This window comes from Macrotis lagotis, chromosome 1, assembly GCF_037893015.1.
Source record: "Macrotis lagotis isolate mMagLag1 chromosome 1, bilby.v1.9.chrom.fasta, whole genome shotgun sequence".
Classification (NCBI taxonomy): domain Eukaryota; kingdom Metazoa; phylum Chordata; class Mammalia; order Peramelemorphia; family Peramelidae; genus Macrotis; species Macrotis lagotis.
Genome location: NC_133658.1, coordinates 161,822,914 through 161,843,781, shown reverse-complemented (window position 1 = coordinate 161,843,781; position 20,868 = coordinate 161,822,914). Strand labels below are relative to the sequence as shown.

Here is a 20,868-nt window from a genome sequence, read left to right as displayed (position 1 = left end):
AGAAATATTAATTTCCCATGAGTGGGTCAACCTATTATAAAAATGACAATACTACCTAAATTAATTTACCTATTCAGCACCATACCACCAATCAAACCACCAAAGAATTATTTTAAAAATCTAGAAAAATAAAATAAAATTCATCCAGAAGAAAAAAGTCTATCAAGAACACAAGAACAAAACTATACAGGCAATTAATGAAAAAAAAAATGTTAAGGAAGGAGACCTGGTTTATAATGCTATCAGTATGAACTATTTGTGGTTCAAAATATTTTTTCCATCTATTGTACTCTTTCATCAGCTAAACTTTATCTGCTAAAATTTTACCTATTCTCAAGTTCTAACTAAATCCTAATCCTTTTAAGCTTTCTCTGATCTTCCACAGATAAAAAGAAACTCTTCCTCCAATTACTGACATTCCTTTGTTTATAACTCTCCCAGGTACTTATTCTATCACATTTATTTGTATAAAAGTCTTCTCTATCCTACCAGATTGTAAGATCGAGGATGGATGGGTACAAATCTTTCATAAGATTTCTAACTAAAGGGACCTTAGATTCCCTTGGAACTAAGATCCTGTTTGGATCATGTCCAACTCCTTTACTTTACTGATGAAATTTGAGGTTCAGAGACATTTAGTGATATGATCAATTAAGTTCTACAATGTCTTGCTCATATCAGGCATTTATTAATATACTGAAATGAATTTAATTATTCTGTGACATACCCATTTAAATAAAACTTAATAGCAGGACTGCAGCACACAAACAATGATGATTCAAAATTGATATAATAAGAACTATCAAAGGGCAGCTAGGTGCTTCAGTTGATAGAGCACCAACCCTGGAATCAGGCGGTACTGAGTTCAAATCTGACCTCAAACACTTTACACTTACTAAGTGTACACCTTTAGAAAGTCACTTAACCCTGATTATCTGGAAATCCAGGCTCATTTCCCATTCTGATTCATATCTGGCCAGTGAAACCAGATGAATTCAGAGGAGAAAGTGAGACTGATGACTTAGCAGTCCCCTTCCACCATTCAAATTCAATTCACTTGCTTGTCATTTTATCACTTCCCAGATATCATGGCCTTCTTCAAGAATGAAGGACAAACATCATCATCATCATCATACAAGATCATCATAATCAACAAGAACTATCAGATAGACTATAGTTGCTATAAGTGAAAGTAAAAATTTTAATTGACTAGATACCAATTGCAATCTCATCCTGTTCTTGATCTTTTCCTAAATATATCTTAATAAGTTCTTGTCATCCCAATTTTTCTGTTGATTCTCTAACCCTAATTACATCAACAGCATAGGAGAAATATAAACAACAAAAACTGTACAAAATTCCAAATATTTTTCTTAGGTTAAATTAAAAATTATTTTAAAATCTGCACTAAAAGTCTCATTTCTTTATTTCTAATATTTCATATCTCTTTAACATGTGAAGTAGAGGTTATATACTATAAGTGTTTTGCTGAATCTCAGAAAATTGTTACATATTTGCTTCATTTCTATTGTACAAGAATATGCTTAGAGACATCCCTTCAAAAATCAGCTATCTACAGAAAAGTTAGCCTTATCAAATATCATAAGCAACATCAGCCATTATTTTATTTGAAATATTTTTGCCATCTACATGCCTACAGTTTAAGAGTTTATATTTTAATTTTTCTAAAAGAGGCAAAAGAATCTTAAGAAATGAAAAAGGATCTTCAAATTTATCTAATTCAACTTAAGACAAAGTCCTCTATAACAGAACAAGAAAAAGAATTTACTATCTAAAAAGACCCACTTTATTCTTGGGATACTCTAAACTGGCAGAAAGTTTTTCCTTATACTGTACACTGAAATCTGCCTTACTATACCTTTTGTACTCACTGGTCTTAGTTCTGCACTCTGGAACAAAATAAACAGAATCAACCTGCTCCTTCCAGATAATAGCTCTTAAAATATTTTATGACTGCTACCATACTCCACCTCCAACCCTCAATACTCTCAAATCTCTTCTTCATTCCCAATTCCTTCAATAATTTCTAACATAATATAAAATCACCTAAATACCAAAAAATATGTTCTGTCTCATAATAATTTACCTTTAATCAGAGACTTGCTTCATCATCCCCTTTCAACCTAAAGGAAAAATGGCTACATAAAATTATCTTTAGAAAATCATTGTGGGGAATTATGATTACAACTTACCTGAGACGTTGAGGATCAATGGGACAATTCAGCAGAGTTATTGCTCCAAGTAAGGGAATGATAATGGACACTGCTAGCATCACAAAGGTCATTTGGAAAACTCTACTGCTATAAGTGCTAAAAAAAAAAAATACATAAACACAATCAGCAGAATATAAGAACAGCATTACAGATCCCTTTTAACACTGCTATTTCACAGATTGAGGGATCAAGAGCAGAAGAATCACTTACCTAATTTCTTCATAAGAGGAAATTTGCTTTTGCTACTTGTGTTAAAGTTTAAACTTTTGTCCCTTCCCTCGCAGAATGCTTTGTGTTTTACCAGCAAACATGCTGGATTTTTATTTCTTCCAAGTACCTGAAGTACTAAATTGCCTGGTATATGCCAGTTATTGAACTTAGTTCTACTGCTTCAGAAGAAAGATTGTGGGGAAAGGGTCAAATAAAAAAAGCGGAGGGGAGAAAAAGGAATAAGCATCCATTAAAGGCCTACCACATGTGTCAGGCATTACAGCTAAGCATTTGGGGGGGGGGGGGGCAGGAGGAGGGGAAGTGCTGTTATGATCCTTATATTACAACTGTGAAATATGAGACAGTCAGTTAACAAGAAGAAACTATTGTGGATTTGAATCCATGTCTTCCGAACTCCAGGCTTAGCATTCTATCCACCCTGCCATCTAGTCAACATTGAAGACTTGAGTTCTAAATACTGCAGGTCAAAGGACCTGCTCAATCACTATTTCCTTGCCTAACTGCTCCAATCATACTATTTTCATAGTCTTACTACTCTATGCCTCACAATAGTGAGAATAAAAACAAATCAAAAGAAATTAGGTGATTTTGCTCAAGACTATATGGGAAAACAAATTGGATTCCTGATTCCTGATTCCATTTGCATATCACAGAAAATTTATAAAGGAAATCCTAACATACCTAATTTAAGGATGAAATTTGTTGTCAGAGTAGTAGACCATAAGTGTGGAACACCTCCACATAATGTCAGAACTTTTTCAATGAGTTGGTTTTGTTAGACTTTTACCCATCCTTTTTCACTATATCTTATAGGAAACAGCTCTCCAGGAAAGGGAAATGGGATGGATACATCAGAGAAATACAGGTAAAAACCAAAACTATAAAAATAAAAAAAAAATTTCAAATCTTGTTCACAAGCAAAACATTCAGTATGCTAAACCCTGAGAGGCTATTTATGTATAAAGAAGCACTGGTAGTTTATGTTAGCTGTATTCATATTAACACAAGAATATATATTATGTACTATAATAACTTCCTAAATTGTCTCTCTCCCCCCTTTTCAATCCCTCTTCCACAAAGTTACTAAAATGATTTTCCTTAGGGTAATTTTAACTTACCCTTGAGTATATCATTCACCCTGCTCAATAATATTCAATGATGATCTATTGCGTCTAAGATTAAATATAAGTTCCTATATTTAGATTTCAAGATCTCCATGACCTGGTCCCAAACTTATTATATATTATTCTCCTTCACAAAGTCTGTCTTCTCCTTAGACTGGTCTTCTTGCTGTTCTTTACAGGTGTTGACTACATCTTTCATTTCTACTCCTTTGTCCCAACTGTCCCCCATGCCTAGAAAGAAATCCCACCTTACTTCACCTCTACCTCTTAGAATCTTTTGTTTTCTTGAAGTCTTTTCAAGAAACCTCTTAACCTGGAGTGAATTTTTTGAAAAATATTTAGATACCTGCATTTCAATATAATTGGTTTCTTTTGTAAATCTCTGTATTTCATTTGATACCTTTGAAAATATTATTGAGGGGTGGCTACGCGGCGCAGTGGAAAGAGCACTGGCCCTGGAGTCAGGAGTACCTGAGTTCAAATGCAGTCTCAGATACTTAATAATTACCTAGCTGTGCGGCCTTGGGCAAGTCACTTAACCCCATTGCCTTGCAAAAAAAAAAAAACTAATAAAAAATATTATTCTGAGAAAGTATTCATAGACTTCACCAGACTGCCAAAGGAATCCACGACTCAAAAATGGTTAAAAATCCTTCTTTGCAAATGCCCACTGCTAGTGTAGTGTCCTTCTCTCACTCTATCACCATCATCAAAAAGAAAAACCCTTGCCATGAGTAAGTTTACATATTTTTGTATATGCATGTTATATATTATTTTATACATGCACATATACATGTATTTTATATGTGTATGTATTGTCTCCCCCATACAAGGGCCTTAAGGATAGAAACTTTCATTTTGTCTCCATTCTCAGTCAAAACAAAATTTAATGACTATTCAGTTGGAGGACAGGAAAGAAAATGAGTTAAATCAAGAAATATATTTAAATAAAATCAACCTAAATCCCTTTTACTAAATGGGAATATCAAACATAATAAAATTAAGTTTAAGCAATTCTAAAGTTCAAGGGTAGAAGCATTAATTTGCTTATTTTGAAGACTGAACACAAGGATGTTTTCAAGAATATAATCATCATTTAAAGGTCCCACTGGAATTTTTCAGATGTTAAAACTAAAGCTGATGCAACAGCACCATGTGTTGAAAGAGGTCCCCAAGCAGTAATTGTAAAAGATCTAATACCTCATAAGGAAATCTTTCACCACCCTGTCTAATCATTAACAACTTCACAAGTTAATCAATTAATAATTTATTGGGAAGAAAAGGGAGATAGATTTGCTATTTCTATGTGAAGTGGAAGTCCTTATACATTCTTTATTGCATTACAGAAGTCATCACATGTAGCACATATGGAAGTTTATTTTCCTAAGATGCATTCCCAGATCACTAATAAAGTTAATTCTATTGACCATATTATCCTAGGAAAAATTTAGTTTTAACCAGAACTGTGCTGAAACCAGTTGACACTAGTACAAGAGCCAAATGTTAAAATTTGTAAAGCATTTATATCTCAAAAATTGGCAAATACTACAAATCAGGGATTGATCAATTGCTTTACTGATTATCTAGATTTAAGAAAATTATAAAGAAAATGTTATTAATGCAGAATGTACTTAAGAGTGTGTCAGGGATACCAACACAATTTGGGTCGAACCCTCAAAGAATACATTAAAGTATTTCACTCAATCATTTGGTTGCCATCTTACACAACACATTGATTAAAATCAATTAACAAAAAATTGTCAATTCGTTTAAGTTAGCCAATACCAACAATGATTATCTTAACCAGTCAAAGCACTTTTATAACAGTCAGCCATTATCCTATCACACACACACAGACTTTTGACCATAATATATATCCACAAAATCATGAACTCTATAGTTAAGAGTCTTAGAGATCATTTAGTTCAAGCTCCTTTACAGTGTGGGAATTTCACAGTAATAACCCTAATAATAATTCATACTATTCTTGAATCCTTCTAAATAACAAGGAGCTCTCTAGAGCATCAAAAATAAAAAATCTTGTCCTATCTTGTACATCTTCAGTTGTTAGAAATTTCTTCCTGTTCCTGAGCCTCCTGCCTCCTTGTAGCTTCTACTCATTTCTGCTTTGAAAAAGAACACATAGCAAACCCAACTTTTTCTCTATATTGCCCTCAAATATGTTCAGATAATTATCACAGTTCCTTCTTCCTTCCTGCCAAATTTTCTTTCCCAAGCAAAATTACTCAACTTCCTTCAAACTTTCCTAATACCACAATACCACATAGGTTCCTAGATCTTTAACTATATTGATTAATTTTGCCAGGAAATGTTTCAATTTTTCAATGCCCTTCCAAAAATGTGACATCCAGAATTGAATAACAGAGCTATTCCCTGACATATAGAAGAGAATTATTTTCTCCCTAAGTAGAAATTATACAGATATTAACAAAGCTTAAAATTGTATTAATTCTTTTGGCTCATACTGGGTTTATAGTTGTTCTCCATCTTGTACCATGCAGTGGATTTGTTGAAAATAAATTAAAGATTATATAATTTATAACAACAAAATAGCTGAACTATTTCATGTTTTTCCTTCCTAACCTGTGCAGACATGTCTAGATCAAGAAAACTGTTGTCCTTGCCTGTACCTCATGAGATTAGAGAAAACATGTTGTCTTCGATCTCTGGAGATAATTTTTGCCTCAAGCAGTCCTTCTATTCCTTACAAAAAAATTATAAACTGAATAGTTTCATATATCCTCTAAGAGTAAGCAAACAAACATGATGATGCAATTGGATCTGCCAATTAGTAATGGCTGGGCCTTGACCTACAAGATGTTATGTGGACTTATACTGAGAGTACTACAAGTCAAATTAAAATGTGTTTCCGGGTCCTCTGACAGAGGCAGCATGGTCTTCTGGAAATGGTCCTGGACTTAGAATCAAGAAGACCTGGTTTGTGGGAGCCCCACTTCCAATCAGGAGCAAATGAGTCTCAATATACACTTCTATAAACTGGAAATAATAACTATAGTACCCATCTCAGCAAGCTGTTATAAAGATCCAATAAGAATAATGTATATAAAGCACTAAGCAAACCTTAAAGCACTATATAAATGTCAACTCTTAACATTATTATCCCACAAGATTGAATTAAACAGAAATACTTTGTGTCATGATCTTAAGGACTAAGAAATATGTTTTTATTTGATAGAAAAGACCTGTTCAAACAGAAACTGGGGTGGGGAGAGATGGAATTGAATAAATCAGCTTTCCTGGATCAGGATAATTAACTATAACAAAGATCAATGTAATTACTGGACCTAAAATTACCTTAAAAATATCAAATGGCAAAAAACCTAGAAAGAAATAATGATTATTTAAATTTGCCATCATAGTTCTCATATTACATAAAACTTAAGAGCAGTCCAGAAAACATTATTTTCATTTTGCAGTCGATAAATCTTAAGGGAACAAATTAAATTATTCAATTTTATTCAACAAGTAGCCATGTTTGAAAGAAAACCCAGATCTCGTGACTCATCTCATGCTCTTGACTATTCCACAGAGCTCATTTGTAAAGATAATAATAATAATAACAACAACAACAAAACCTATTTGAGATAGGTGGTGGGTTAGGAAGAGAAGAGTGCTATTGAATTTTAAACTTAATAATCAATAACTTGATTCATCCCTCACTTTTTCTCCTAAATAGTAATAAAAGGTTGCTGTATACTATTACATACTTGCATTCTCTTCCTAGAAGCAACTATGTTTCCAAAGAGAATGGGTTTCAAAGTATACACAGTATTATCAATAAAGCTTGTAAAGTACTTGGGAATAAAAGATGCAGGGTAATAACAAACTTTCATTATATGTTAGCAAACTTTTTTCCTGATTTTCCACATTGAATGAAGGCATTAAAAACCAGATTATTCTCTTTCCCAGCTCACAGAAAATTAAAACTATAAAGCAAATAAAGTGTCAAGAATTGCAGATTTATATATGGGCTTATCTAACATTGTTCAACTTCTATGACGAATAAAGATAAGTTTTACTAAACTGTTTCCTTGAATTTTCATTAAAATTATTTTTTTCTTTTCACTCCACCACTTACAATATACAAACCTTACTATATATAAACTATGGGCAAATCACTTAGCATCTTAAACTTGGGATATACCTCATCTGTAAAATGAATATGTTATTTGACTTGCCTAAAAGCAGGCAATTATACTTAATAATCGGAGGTCTCATGCAGTTCTAAGATCTATGATTCTCCTGCTCTGTTCTTCTGAACATATATACTTTTCTGGATTCATGTAATTGATTGATTCTACTTAGCACATCTTTCATCCCAACAAAAGCCTGTTATGAAGTGTCAGTCTGTTTCTATTGCTATTCATTGATTTATTTCATTTTAAGATTTATAGTACTTGACATCTGAGGTAGCTAAAGAAAATCATCAGAAAAAGGGAAGATCCCCCCAAAATTAACTATCTGAATAAAAATCTCAGACAAATCATTAGTAATGTGAAAGAAGAACCTAAAGAGTTATAATGTTAAATATGAGTTAAAAGAAGCTTTCCAAAAAGAAAAGACAATAAATGTGACCCCTAATTGATTTTTTCCTATGAACTCATGACCCCCAATAATGTTTCTTCATCCAGGAGTTGCATTAGGGAAAATCAAGCCATATATAAAAATTGTAGGGGCAGCTAGGTGGCACAGTGAATAGAGCACCTGCCCTAGACTCAGGAATGCCTAAGATCAAATCTGGCCTCAGACCCTTAATAATTACCTAGCTGTGTGACCTTGGGCAAGTCATTTAACTCCATTGCCTTGCAAAAAAATATTATATCAAAAGAATAAGGAGGAAAATATAATTAGAGTGGCAACATTGACTGACAAAAGAATTGGAAAATAACAAAGCTACCTAGTCATTTCAAAGTATATTAAGATGAAAAAATATAAAGGGTAAATCCCAAAAGAGAAATGTAAGAATAATTTAATTAGGTCTGCAATAAAAATGTAGCTTTCCACCCTCCCATTTCCATCTGTTCCAGTGACAGGAGCAGAGATATGAATTAGATTTAGCAGGGGTGCAGAGAAACTATCTCTCTACACAATAAAAGATACCTGATTAAAAATCTCAAAATGTATTTTCTTTCATCTTTCTATTTTAAATGTGTATGGGTGAATCTTTTTTTATATATTTGTTGCTATAGATTACTGAATTCATTGATTGGAATTTTCTATGAAAAAATCACTGGTTTATAAGAGAACTGACCTAAGCATTAGAAGACCTGGATCCTAATCTTAATTCTGTCACTCATTAACTACATGACTTCAGGTAGATCAGGCAACCTCAAGGTCAATTACAAAATAGGTACTGTATTTGCACTGACTATCTATAGATAATCCATTAGAGTTGATAAGGATTCAAAGACAATAAGAAATCGTGAAAAGCTATAATAAAATGTATTAGGGGAACTGATGGATAGATGCCAGGCCTGGAGTTAAAAAGACCTGAATTCAAATGTGGCCTCAGATATTTCCTAGCTAAGTGACATTGAGCAAATCACTTAATCCTGTTTACCTCAGTTTCCTCATTTCTACTCCAGTATCTTTGCCAATAAACCTCAGAGTCTGAACAATACCAATTTATTATTATTGGGGTTTCTATAACTATACTGAGAAACTAGCAATAAATGCTAATAAAGTAAATGATATGCAGTGCAGATTAATGATAAAATACCATTTGTACATACTTAATATTGTGTTATCACAAGCTTGTGAAAATAAATTTTATCACTGGATTTTGTATCACTGGGTTTTAATTCTAGTTTTTCCTTGGGGAATGGCTCAGTCAATGTCACTTCATATCTCCCGACCTCAGTTTTCCTTATTTCTCAAATGTGAGAATTGGACTAGATTATATTTCCTTTCCAGTTCTAAATTACATGATTATAATATCACAAAATAAAAGATTCTTATATCTCATACTTTAAAGTTTACAAAGCACTTTCTTCAAAAACTTCTTAAGTTATATTTTACAAGTTATTATTATGCTCATTCTACAAATGAGGGAACTGAGTGAGGTTCAGAGAAATTACATGATTTATCCAATAACATTACCAGTAACTGTATGATTTGGGATTCAACACAGGACTGACTTCTTACTCTTACACCACTACATCACATTCACTATTCTCCTCACAAGTGGCATTACAAAATACTCTCCCCAAAACTTGATTTTTCTGGAATCACAGTCAATAAGAATATCACTTATTAACATCTCCCTTCTGCTGAAAAAAATACTTCTTACTGAAATATATTGCAATTCTTCTTGTTTAGTTATAAATGTAAGCCTCCTCAAGCAGTCCCTCCAGGATTTCAGTGTGCTATAATATATCTATATACCTGGATATATACCTATATACCCACAGGGTGTTGTGGAGATTTCACTTAATTAAATTGTGATAGAATTTTAGATAAAAGCTTCAAATTGAAGAACAGTAGGATCAAATGCCTACCTAAGTTCTCTTAAAGGTAGGATCAGAAGAATCTGTTAAAGGGCAGAACATGTCTTCATTCTTTTTGACCTTTTTCCTATAGCATTCTGATGTCATTCTCAACCTTTTGTTCTTTCTGCAGCATTTTAATACTGACTGCTTGCTACTCTGTATACACTTTCTCTTGGTTTCCATAACATTTCACTCTTTCTCTTACATCTCTGACCACTCCTTTGTCCTTTATTAGATTTTTACCTTTCTCCTTCCCTTTCACTCCCAAGTGTCTCTTAAAGGTTTGGTTTTAGGCCTTCTGTTCACTCTTTCTATATCATCTCTCTTGGCAGTTTCATCTCTTCTACCATAGCATTAATTATCATTTCTATGCAGATGACTTAAACCATATCTCTACCCCTAAATCCTCCCTAGAACATTAAGCCTACATTCCAACTGCTGGTGATTATACTGCCTGTGCCTAAAATGTCTATCAAAAACTGAATTTATCTTGCCCAACCCTCAAAAAAAAAAAACTTCCCCTTCCCTTTCTATTTCTCTTGATGATTCCCTGTCATTCAGGCTTCTAAAGGGATTCATATTTGCTAACCTTCCCTTCGGGAAATGCCAAGTCTTATCAACTCTACCTTCAATTCAATTCAATTCAGCAAGCACTATTAAAAGTCAACACCAAGTGCAAAGCTAGACCCTAAAAATACAAAACTAAAAATAAAATAGTTCCTGCCCTCAAGAAGCTCATTTTCTACTGGGTGATACAATAGATAAGCAAATATAAAACACACACACACACACACACACACACACACACACAAAGTATCTTCAGAATGGAGAAGGGAAGAGCAGAAAAAACTCTGCTGGAACAGTGGCACTTAAACTGATCCTTGAAGGAGGTTAGGAATTCAAAAAGGCAGAACTGAAGAATGTGCTCTTTCCAGGTATAAGAGGGAGCGTCTGCAACATCTGTTAAATCCATTTCCTATTTTTTCATTATCACTGCAACATCTCAATTTTAAACCTTCAACTCTTTTTACCTAAGATGTTATACAACCCTTCTAATAGGTCTTCCAGACTCCAAGATCGCCTCTCTTTTAATCTACTTTTCAAACAACTTCTGGAATTATTTTTATTAATACAGTGCTATGATCACAGCATCTTTCTCTTCAAAAACCCATTGAGTACTTTCCCAAAGCCTAGTAAACAGTATAAACTACCATTTGGGGCATTTTGGGGTATCTACAATCTAACTGCAATCTATATTTCCAACCTTATTTATTAGCACAACTTCTCTTTACTTGCCTTATTTCAGGAAAAATAAACTAGTCCAGGACAGCTAGGTGGTGCAGTGGATAGAACACCAGTTCTGGAGTCAAGAGGACCTGAATTCAAATTTGAACTCAAGATACTTAATAATTTACCTAGCTGTTTGAGCTTGGGCAAGTCACTTAACCCCATTGCCTTGGAAAAAAAAAACAAAAATAAAAATAAACTATTTCTCATGCCTTCATTCTTGTACTGCCCTCTTTCACTTCCATGCCTTTACATGTTTCCCAACTCCAAATCTGTAATGGACCTCTATCTACATATCATTATCCCTATCTGTTGAAATCAACAGATTCAATTCTGGTTGTGCCATTTTGTGATTCACACCATCTTACACCCAAATCCCCTCTTTCAGAGCTAGTTAGCCCAGTCCTGGAATCAGGAAGACCTGAGTTCAAATTTAACCTCAGACACTTGATACTTATTAGCTGTGTGACCCTGGGCAAATCACTTAATCCTATTGCCTTGCAAGAAAAAAAAAAAAGGTAATCCTTCAAAATCCAGAAAGTGACTCAACAAGCAAGGCAGTGTTATCATTAAATATAATTTGTTCTTTAAAAACTCAAAAATACATAACAGAGATTCAAGGTCTTGTATGGAATCCTCTTTTTCTGTCCTTTGGATATGGAATTGTTCATGTGTTTGTTTGCTATATTCACAATAAAAAAAAAGACAAACTGTTTTAAAGTAATCTCTTCCTCTTTGAACTTCTAGAATTTTGCCAGGGCTCTCCTTTGATCTCTCTCATTTTGTATTTATTGCTGTATATATACTCCCACAAGTAATTGGGTTCAAAAAACCTATGTGACTAAAAAACAAAATAAAAATAGAACCTAGGTAAATTTTTTAAGCTGGATTCTCACCACCACCACCCCAGAAGTGACCTGTTTCTCCTCTAATTTCTTGTAGTAATTTCCCCATTTCATATTTCTGAGTTTGTGATCCTCACCTATCACTAACCCCCATTAAGCTAAAGTGATTTTACACAAACCCGAGGTCCTTTTTACATTTGTTAGTTAAAACTTCTCCGACAGGGGCGGCTAGAGCACCGGCCCTGGAGTCAGGAGGACTAGCCAGCTGTGTGTCCTTGGGCAATCCACTTAACCCCATTGCCTTGCAAAAGAAAACTAAAAAAATAATAATAATAATTACCCAGCTGTGTGACCTTGGGCAAGTGACTTAATAACCCTATTGCCTTGCAAAAGAAAATCCAAAAAAACCAGAACTCCGACAGCATGGAAAAGTAGGAGTTTCAAAGCACAAGACCGGGCTGAGGGCAGGTGAGCCTGGGCAGGGGCCAGGAGAGTGCGAGCTGCCAAGGGGCCAAGCGCAAGTGGGCGAGGAGCCTCAGGAGCAGGGGAGAGGAGGGCGGGGCGGCCGAGGCGGAGTCCGCCCCCAGGGCGCTGGCACGCGGGCACGGGGTCCCCCCCACACATGCGAGCCCCGGGAGCCCCGAGCCCACCCGCCCAGCGCCCGGGCGGCAAGGCGAGGGGCGGGCGGGGGAGCCGGGACGGCGGGCCGAGGCGGCTCGACCTCTACCTGCCCTGCTTGGCCTCCTGCGCCTGGCTGTCCTCGGTGATGACCTGAGCCCGCGGGGGCCGGCGCTGCCGCAGCCCGTCCGCCTCGTTCATGGCGCTGAGCCCGCTGTCTCCGGAGGCCCAGACGGAGGGCAGCCGCCGCGGCTCCCGCCTCGAGGAAGATAAGCCGGGCTCCCGCTCGCCGGCCCGCCCTCGCAGGGACGGCCGGCTCCGCCCCGGCCCCGCCTCCTCTCCCGGCGGCCCTGGGCTCCGCCCCGACATGCCAATGGGCGCCACCATCGGGTCGGCCCCCGGCGCGGAAAGATGACGTCCGACCGCCGGGGGCCTTCGCGTGCCCGCTGGCGCCGGGAGATGACGTCAACGGAAGGCGCCCCGACTCCCGCCTTGTCTCCCTTTCCTCGTCTCCCTTTACGGGGCGACAAATAGAGGCGGAAGACACCTCGGCGAGGACTTCCGGGAAGTGTTTAATCAGTTAACTGACTGTGCAGGGGGCCAGCCGGCCCCCCCGGGGTGCAAAATGCTTTTTCACCGGCTTGTACAATTAAATTAATCCCACTTTACAGATGAGGAAGCTGAGGCAAACGAGGTAAAGTGACTTGCCCGGTACCAAACAGCTGATATGTGTCTCGGGCCAGATTTGAACTCATTCCAGGCCCAATGCTTTATCCACATTGTCACCTAGATGCCTTAGTCGCATCATTACACAATTCCTAAGGATTTGCCTGAATAACATAGATTGTTTAGTGCCTCACAATTATTTGAACCCAGGTCTTCTGACTGCAAGCCCAGCCCTTATCTCGTACGGCCTCTATTATTAATTATTACTATATGAATAGATGTAGCCACATAACAAGACAGGACTCCTGAGAAAAGACTGATGTTGGAAAAGATTTAAGGCAAAAGGAGGAAGAGAGGGCAGAGGACAAGAGAGATAGATACTATCATGGTAACAATGAACGTGGGCTTGGACAGACTTGGAGCTAGTGGAAAATAAAAGGACCTGGCAGGCTTGTTTCCATGGGGTCCCAAAGAGTCAGACTTGACTGATCAACAGTGCATCAATAGGAAAATACAAATCTTAATCTAAATTAATAAATCCTAACCAAACTAGGTCCTAAAAGTGAAATAATTAAATCTTATGGCTTTCCTTGTATAATTACCTTTAAAACTACTAGGTGGTGCTAATACTCTATATAAAGTGTCAAATGACAATGGAACTGAAGACCATCTGCTTCAGCAAGGCTAGTCCCCACATGATTCAGATACATAACTTTTAATGAATATACCTTTTGTGAGATATTAGTTAGACTTGCCAGTACATTCCTAAAGAAATTTGACAGACTCAGCACATATGATACCTATGATCCAAGACAGACAGTCAATAAAAAAAAAAGTTGCATAGAATGCTAGCTTTTAAATATTCCTTTGATGGATTAAATCCCTTAAATTCTTTTTTTTTTAGGTTTTTGCAAGGCAAACGGGGTTAAGTGGCTTGCCCAAGGCCACACAGCTAGGTAATTATTAAGTGTCTGAGACCGGATTTGAACCCAGGTACTCCTGACTTCAAGGCCAGTGCTTTATCCACTGTGCCACCTAGCCACTTCAAATCCCTTAAATTCTAACACAATTCTCCTTAAATCTTTGGGGAAAATATCATGAATAAATTGAAAAGTTTATTAAGTGTGTATTACTATGTGTCAAGCTATAATAGTAACTCGTTTTTATTTAGTGGTTCATCTTTTATGAAGCACTTTTCTGGAGCAACCTAATGAGGTCATAATCTAAGTTTCATCACCCCCATCTCAGAGATCCTATCCAATTCAACAAACATTCATTAAGCTCTTATTTTGCATCAAGCACTGTGTCAGGCCCAAAGAACTTACTTCTGATTGGAAGGAAAGTATATATACAAATTAAATAGAAAATGCATGCAAATTAAATTTGGGGCTAAATAGCATAACCACTGAAAGGCATCAAGAGGGTCTTTTGTACAAAATGGCAAAACCTGAGGGAGACCTGAAGGTAGCTAGAGACACCAAGAGGCAGAGGTGAAGGACAGCATCCAGACATGGAGAATGGAGGAAGGCTGGGGTGGGATATGATAATATAATAATTAATATAATAAATATAATATAATAATAGATATAATGTTCTACAGAGGAGACAGCAAACAGACCATTTAATTGGAAAATATATGAGAGATTATATTCAATAGAAACTAAATTACATTGTTCTTCACTGAACATCTCAGTAAATTCCAATAACTCCTTGTCAATACTCAAAGATCTTTCTAGTCTTACACTTTATGCCCTTTCTCCCAGCACTGTGATTCAGAGACACTAGCCTCCATGCTCTTCTTCACATAAGACATTCCAACTCCAGATTCTGGGCATTATCACTGACTCTCCCCAATACCTGTAATCCTCTCATCTTCACTACTTGTCCTCCTTCTGCCTTCCTTAAAATCCCAAATAAAAATCTCCCATTCTGCAAGAATGGAGGGGGGTCGGGGAATGGGCAGGGAAGACAGGTTATGAAAAGCTTTGATTGCCAAAGTAGTTTAATGTTCAATCACAGAGGTGTTTAATTGAGAAGTTATTGGGTGACATGGTCAGAAAATGCTTTAGGAAGATCACTTTGAAAATTTAATGGAGGATCTACAGGAGAAGGAAGAGATTTGTGACAGGAGAAGGAAGAGATTTGTGACAGGAAGACCAACCACAAGTCTTTTGAAATAACCTGTACAGGTGTGAGATGATGACATCTGCACCAGGATGGTGGCAGTATCAGGAGAGAAGGGGGCATATATGAGTATTGTTAACTAATCACCAGACCTTGAAATCAACAGATTGAAAAGAGGAGGGTAGGAAGGTATAAAAAAAGAAGTGATTATCAAGGATACTACCTAGATTTTGAGACTGAGGGACTGGAAGGAGAGTGGAGCTGTCTGTAGTTATAAGAAAATTTAGAAGAGGGAAGGGAAAGTTCAGTTTTGGACATGTTGAGCTGAAGATGTCTATTAGTCAGTTGGAGATTGGAGACAACAGGTCAGCAGAGAGGATAGTGCTGGATAAATAAATTTCACAATCATCTCCCTGGATAAGATAATTTAATCCAGGGGAGTTAATGATCTCATCATTTCATCAGGTGAAATATATAAAGAGAGAACAAAAGAGGACCCAGGAAAGAACCCTATGGGAGTAGATACGATTTGGATAAAGATCCAGCAAGGTCACTTAAGATTGAGTGGCTAGACAGGTAGGAGAAGAACCTGTAGAGAATAGGATCCCAAAAACCTCAAAAGAGAGTATCTAGGTGAAGAGTATGTTCAATAGAGCCAAAGACTTCAGAGAGGAACTGTTTCTGTTGAGAGTTAAAAAAAAAATTAAGAGGAAAAACTGGAGGCACCTATTGTAGGCAACCTTCTCAAGAAGTTTAACCACAAAAGGAAAGAGGGATATAGAACAGTAATTAGCAGGATCATTGTCTTATTGGTAGGTAATGCAGAAGCAGTCAAAAACAGCAGAGCTGTGAGAAGCAGGTATCTGCTGAACATGAGATGAAATGTAATCACTTGTGCATACCAGGGGTTTGCCTTAGTGAGGAGAAGGATGAAGAAGGAGCAATTGGAAAGAGGCATCTAAATGATAACAGATGATCTAGAGGGAAGAGGAATGAGCTCAGGCAAATGACCTCAGTTCTTTTTTTTGGGGGGGGGGGTTCAGAAAAATGTGAGATTAGGTTCTCAGCTGAAAGGTTGGAAGAGGCAAGTCAGGGGGCTTGAGGAGAGATACAAATGTTTGGAAGAGTCTTTTTTTGGTGAGTGAGATAATAAACTCATTTGGAGGGTGACAAGATTGCCAGAAGACAGTAAGGGCCTAGTTGATGTAACAGGAATTTATAGAGGCCCCAGTCTTTTACAACACACTTTTCTCACACAACTACTCCCCCCACCCACACCAGGAGACTAGAGTGAGTGTTGCTATTCCCTCTTTACAAATAAACAGACTCAGAAGTTGAAATGTCTGTGGTCACATAGTTAAAACTTTAGCTGGAACTACTCAGATAACTGAACAAGTTACAGTACAACACAAGCCACACCACGCAACCTTTTTACAATTAATCATACTTTCTGAGAAATTTTTGTTCCAAACTAGATTAAACAATTTGAAGTGCAATTAACTATTTCAGGTGGTTACTCAATCTGAGTGTGCCAAGGGGTAAAATACAGCTATTGAGCACTGTTAGGAAGTTGAATCATAAGTGGATAGAGATCTGACCAGGGAGGCAGGAAGACTGGCAGTGATCCCTGAGAAGTCATTTAATTACTTAATCTTAGGACCCAAGGCAACTCTCTAAAAATTGCAGAATAGCCTTGTAGAGGGAATTTCATTACCACTGAGTTCCCTATAGTAATAAAGTCACAGTCTAAGCCCAAAACAAAAAGACCAAAAAGTAAACAACTCCATTAGTATCACTGAACTTTTCCTATGTCTGGAGCTTTTTAAGTGGCTTTGTTACTCTAGAAAGAAAAAATCATAGATTTGCTAGTTTAAGCTTTAAGAATGGGAAGCTCTGTGTCAGTGCATGGAGTGCCAAGTCTAGAGACCAGAAGGCTATTCTTTGTGAGTTCAAATTTGGTTTCAGGTATTTACAAGTTGTATGATTCTGAACAGGTCTCAACTCTATTCACCTCAATTCTTCAATCTGTAAAATGCCCTGGAGAGGAAATGGCAAACTATTCCAGTATTTTTGACAAGAAAATCCCAAATGGGATCAAGAAGAGTAAGATTTGACTAAAAACTACTAAACAATAACAAAAAATTTAAGAATAACAAATCCACAAATACCAGAGGTCTGCTTTATTTTTATTACACAAAGTATAACAATATTCTAATCCCCCCCTTTTTTTGGTAGAGTTTAATTTCATTCCACTTTTAAACAGATGAAAACCATTCTGAAGAGGCCACCCTTAAGGCAAGAGAGTCCCTTCATTTATTTTTGTCATCTTTCCTCCACCTCCCCACCCCACCTCCAAGCTCTCAAGCAAATAGTTCTGGGAAAACAATCATACCAAAGAGAACAGAACAGTCTAACTTACTCAGGAGGACCTCTGCTAATACCCAGATGGTCCAGTAGAACCACAATTCATACTTAACATTGATCTTGTGTTTGGGGAAAAAAAAAAAGAGTTCAAATAGGAAATGAATGTCAAAATATGCAAATAATTTCTGGTCAGAGTTCTGAGGAGTAAATAGATTTTATTCCTAAGGGTGGTTGATATGAATCAAATGCTTTTTATGCTAAGTACTTAAGCTACTTGTACAAATAGGAAATAGAAAAGGGCAATCTTCAAATAAGTTTCAAATTGAATTGTTATGGTGAAAGTTGAAATAGTCAGAAGAACTATACAGAAAATGAGATCTCAATAAATAATGAATCATGGAATGAAATTCTATGTTTTTATTACTGTGAATCTGAAATTTTTAAACCTTCATACTACCACTCTTTAAATACTTTATTTCTTAAATGCAAATACAGCATGCTATTGAATCCCCAGTGTTGAATTAAGCAACAATCATAATTCTCCAAGGAAGGGGGAGGGTAGTAACTATTAATCACATCAGAAACAATTGTATTAAATTTAGAGAAATAGAAGGTACTTGTCCCCAGAATTAATGACTGCTTTTGAAATCTGAGGGTATTATATATACATATATATATATATATATATACATATATATATATATAATTACAGGCTTCAATTTAAAATTCAAGATTAAAAAAGTTCATATGTTAAGGATGTCTCCCATGTATCCATGCTATATCTCTCCCCCATAATAAACAAAGACGTCCTCAAAAATAATCAATGGATTTTTTTACTCAATACATGCAAAGTTGCAGGTGTACAGTTCTAAAGGTATTAACCCACAGGATTTGTGCTAAGGAATTAAGAACTAATAATGAAAAAGCTTAATCAGAGAGAGAGAGACAATATTTTAGTTAACTCTGAAGCAAAGGAGGAATCATCCTGGTATCCAAACGGAATTAGCGTCTCTTGAAATTCACTGACTAAATAAGGATATGTCCTAAAAACATAATAAACATAGATTCCTGAGTTCTTTTTGCTAAGTATTTATTTCCATTGTACACAGAAGAGTATTAGAAAATAGCCAGCTAGAATAATTTACAAGTAAATATAGAATCATAGGCAAATAGAATTTTAGAATCAAAAAGGGAGCCTAAAGGTCACCTACTATAACCTTTCCCATTCAAGAATTTCCATATATTTACCATATATGAGCCATTAGATACTCTATTTGAATACTTCTAGGGCCATAGAGTTCACCACCAAATGAGGTAACCCATTCTATTTTTGGTATAGTTATTATGCCTTCTTACAATGAAACAAAAACTTTTTTCACATATTGGTTCTAGTTCAACTGTGGAGCTATAATGGAATAAATAAGATATGAAAGTCCTTAGAGAACAGATTTTATCAAATGGCATAGGTTATAACTATCTCTACCTTCATGACTTCATATTTTTATATGAATTTTAAAGAATGGAGTCCTGCATGCAACACAATGTTCCAGATATATTCTGACCAACCTGGAAGGCAATAGCAGACATATTCCCATGAGTCAATATTAATCTATAATTGTTTGAATTTAACAAAAACTACTGAGTCTTTTTCATATGAGCTACTTAAATCAGATCTTTCTCCATCCTACATTTATCTATCATCTTATTAAATTTAGTACATGGTTCCAATATGTAAGTTTCTTTTTGCTCTTGACTCAAAAGTTCCAAATCAACAAAAACTTAATTTTTGAGGGGATATATCTATTGTGCCAAAATAAAATTGTATCAAAAATATGTAAAAATTTTAAAAAAACAAATATTTAAGTACCTACTAATAATAGATACTTAAATACAGTGTACAGCAGGGTATTGGAGATGCAAAGATTTAAAAAAATAGTCCTTTCCCTAAAAGAGTTTACATTCTAGCAGGGAATATATATATATATACACATATATATGTATATATAAATATATATATATATGTATATAAATCATAAATCCATAGTACATACAAAGTAACTTCAAGAGGGAGAGAGCATTGGAGAGATCAGGAAAGGTCTTATATAAGAAAAGCCACCTACGCTTTGGAAGAAATTTAGGGATTCTATAAAACAAAAGTGAGAAGGAAATTTAATCCACATATCAGAGAACAAACAACACCTGTACTAAGGAAGGCAAGAGATAGGATATCATTTACAAAGATCAACTAGCAAGCAAATTTGAATGAAGAATGTATAAAAGATGATAATCTGAAATAAAATCAGAAAGGTAGATGTGAGTTTTATTATGGAGGGCTCTAAATGCCAGGTTAAGGGATCTAGATCTGTATTTAATTCTAGGTTTATATCATCTATAAATTTGATAAGCATATCACTATGTTTTCATCAAAAATAAAATGTTGAAATAGAGAATTGCTCACAAGACCAAAAGCTTTTCATCTTGAATTTCAAGATTTTTTTTGGTCCTCAGAATACTTTTTATAAATATGTTATTGCTACAGTGAAAAAATAAGAAATTTGTGCATCTGTCTACAACATTTTCTATTAATAGTTTCAAGTCCAACTGGTACTTCTAGAACTAGGAAATTATAGTTACTTGACTTATGCCTAGTGCCTCTCCAGTCCTATGATGGAGTTTTCCCTATGCTAATCAAGATTTAATTTCTACTATGAAGAATTGTACCCCAATCATGCAGCAGAGAGTCAACCTCCTTTGCTAGAATCCTGGAGCTGTCTTTATCATTCAATGTATTCCATTATTTGAAAGACCCTAAATCTCCTCTCACCAGGATTCAAGGATCATTGAC

At 35.9% G+C, this 20,868-nt stretch overlaps 1 protein-coding gene across 2 annotated transcripts in view; it reads right to left on the bottom strand.

Moving 5' to 3' along the window:
* Positions 1 to 13,130, bottom strand: part of APMAP (adipocyte plasma membrane associated protein) — a 45,682-nt gene extending 32,552 nt beyond the window's left edge. The window contains exons 1-2 of one of the 2 annotated variants that reach the window (XM_074209312.1): positions 12,979 to 13,130; positions 2,214 to 2,330 (exon numbers count right to left, since the gene is read on the bottom strand). In XM_074209312.1, coding sequence (XP_074065413.1) covers positions 2,214 to 2,330; positions 12,979 to 13,070 — 209 coding nt within the window. In that variant the 5' untranslated portion in view covers positions 13,071 to 13,130. Of the gene's footprint in view, positions 1 to 2,213; positions 2,331 to 12,591; positions 12,891 to 12,978 lie in introns of those variants that run through there. The other variant, XM_074209311.1, reaches the window with a different exon arrangement.
* Between the last annotated feature and the right edge of the window lie 7,738 nt (positions 13,131 to 20,868).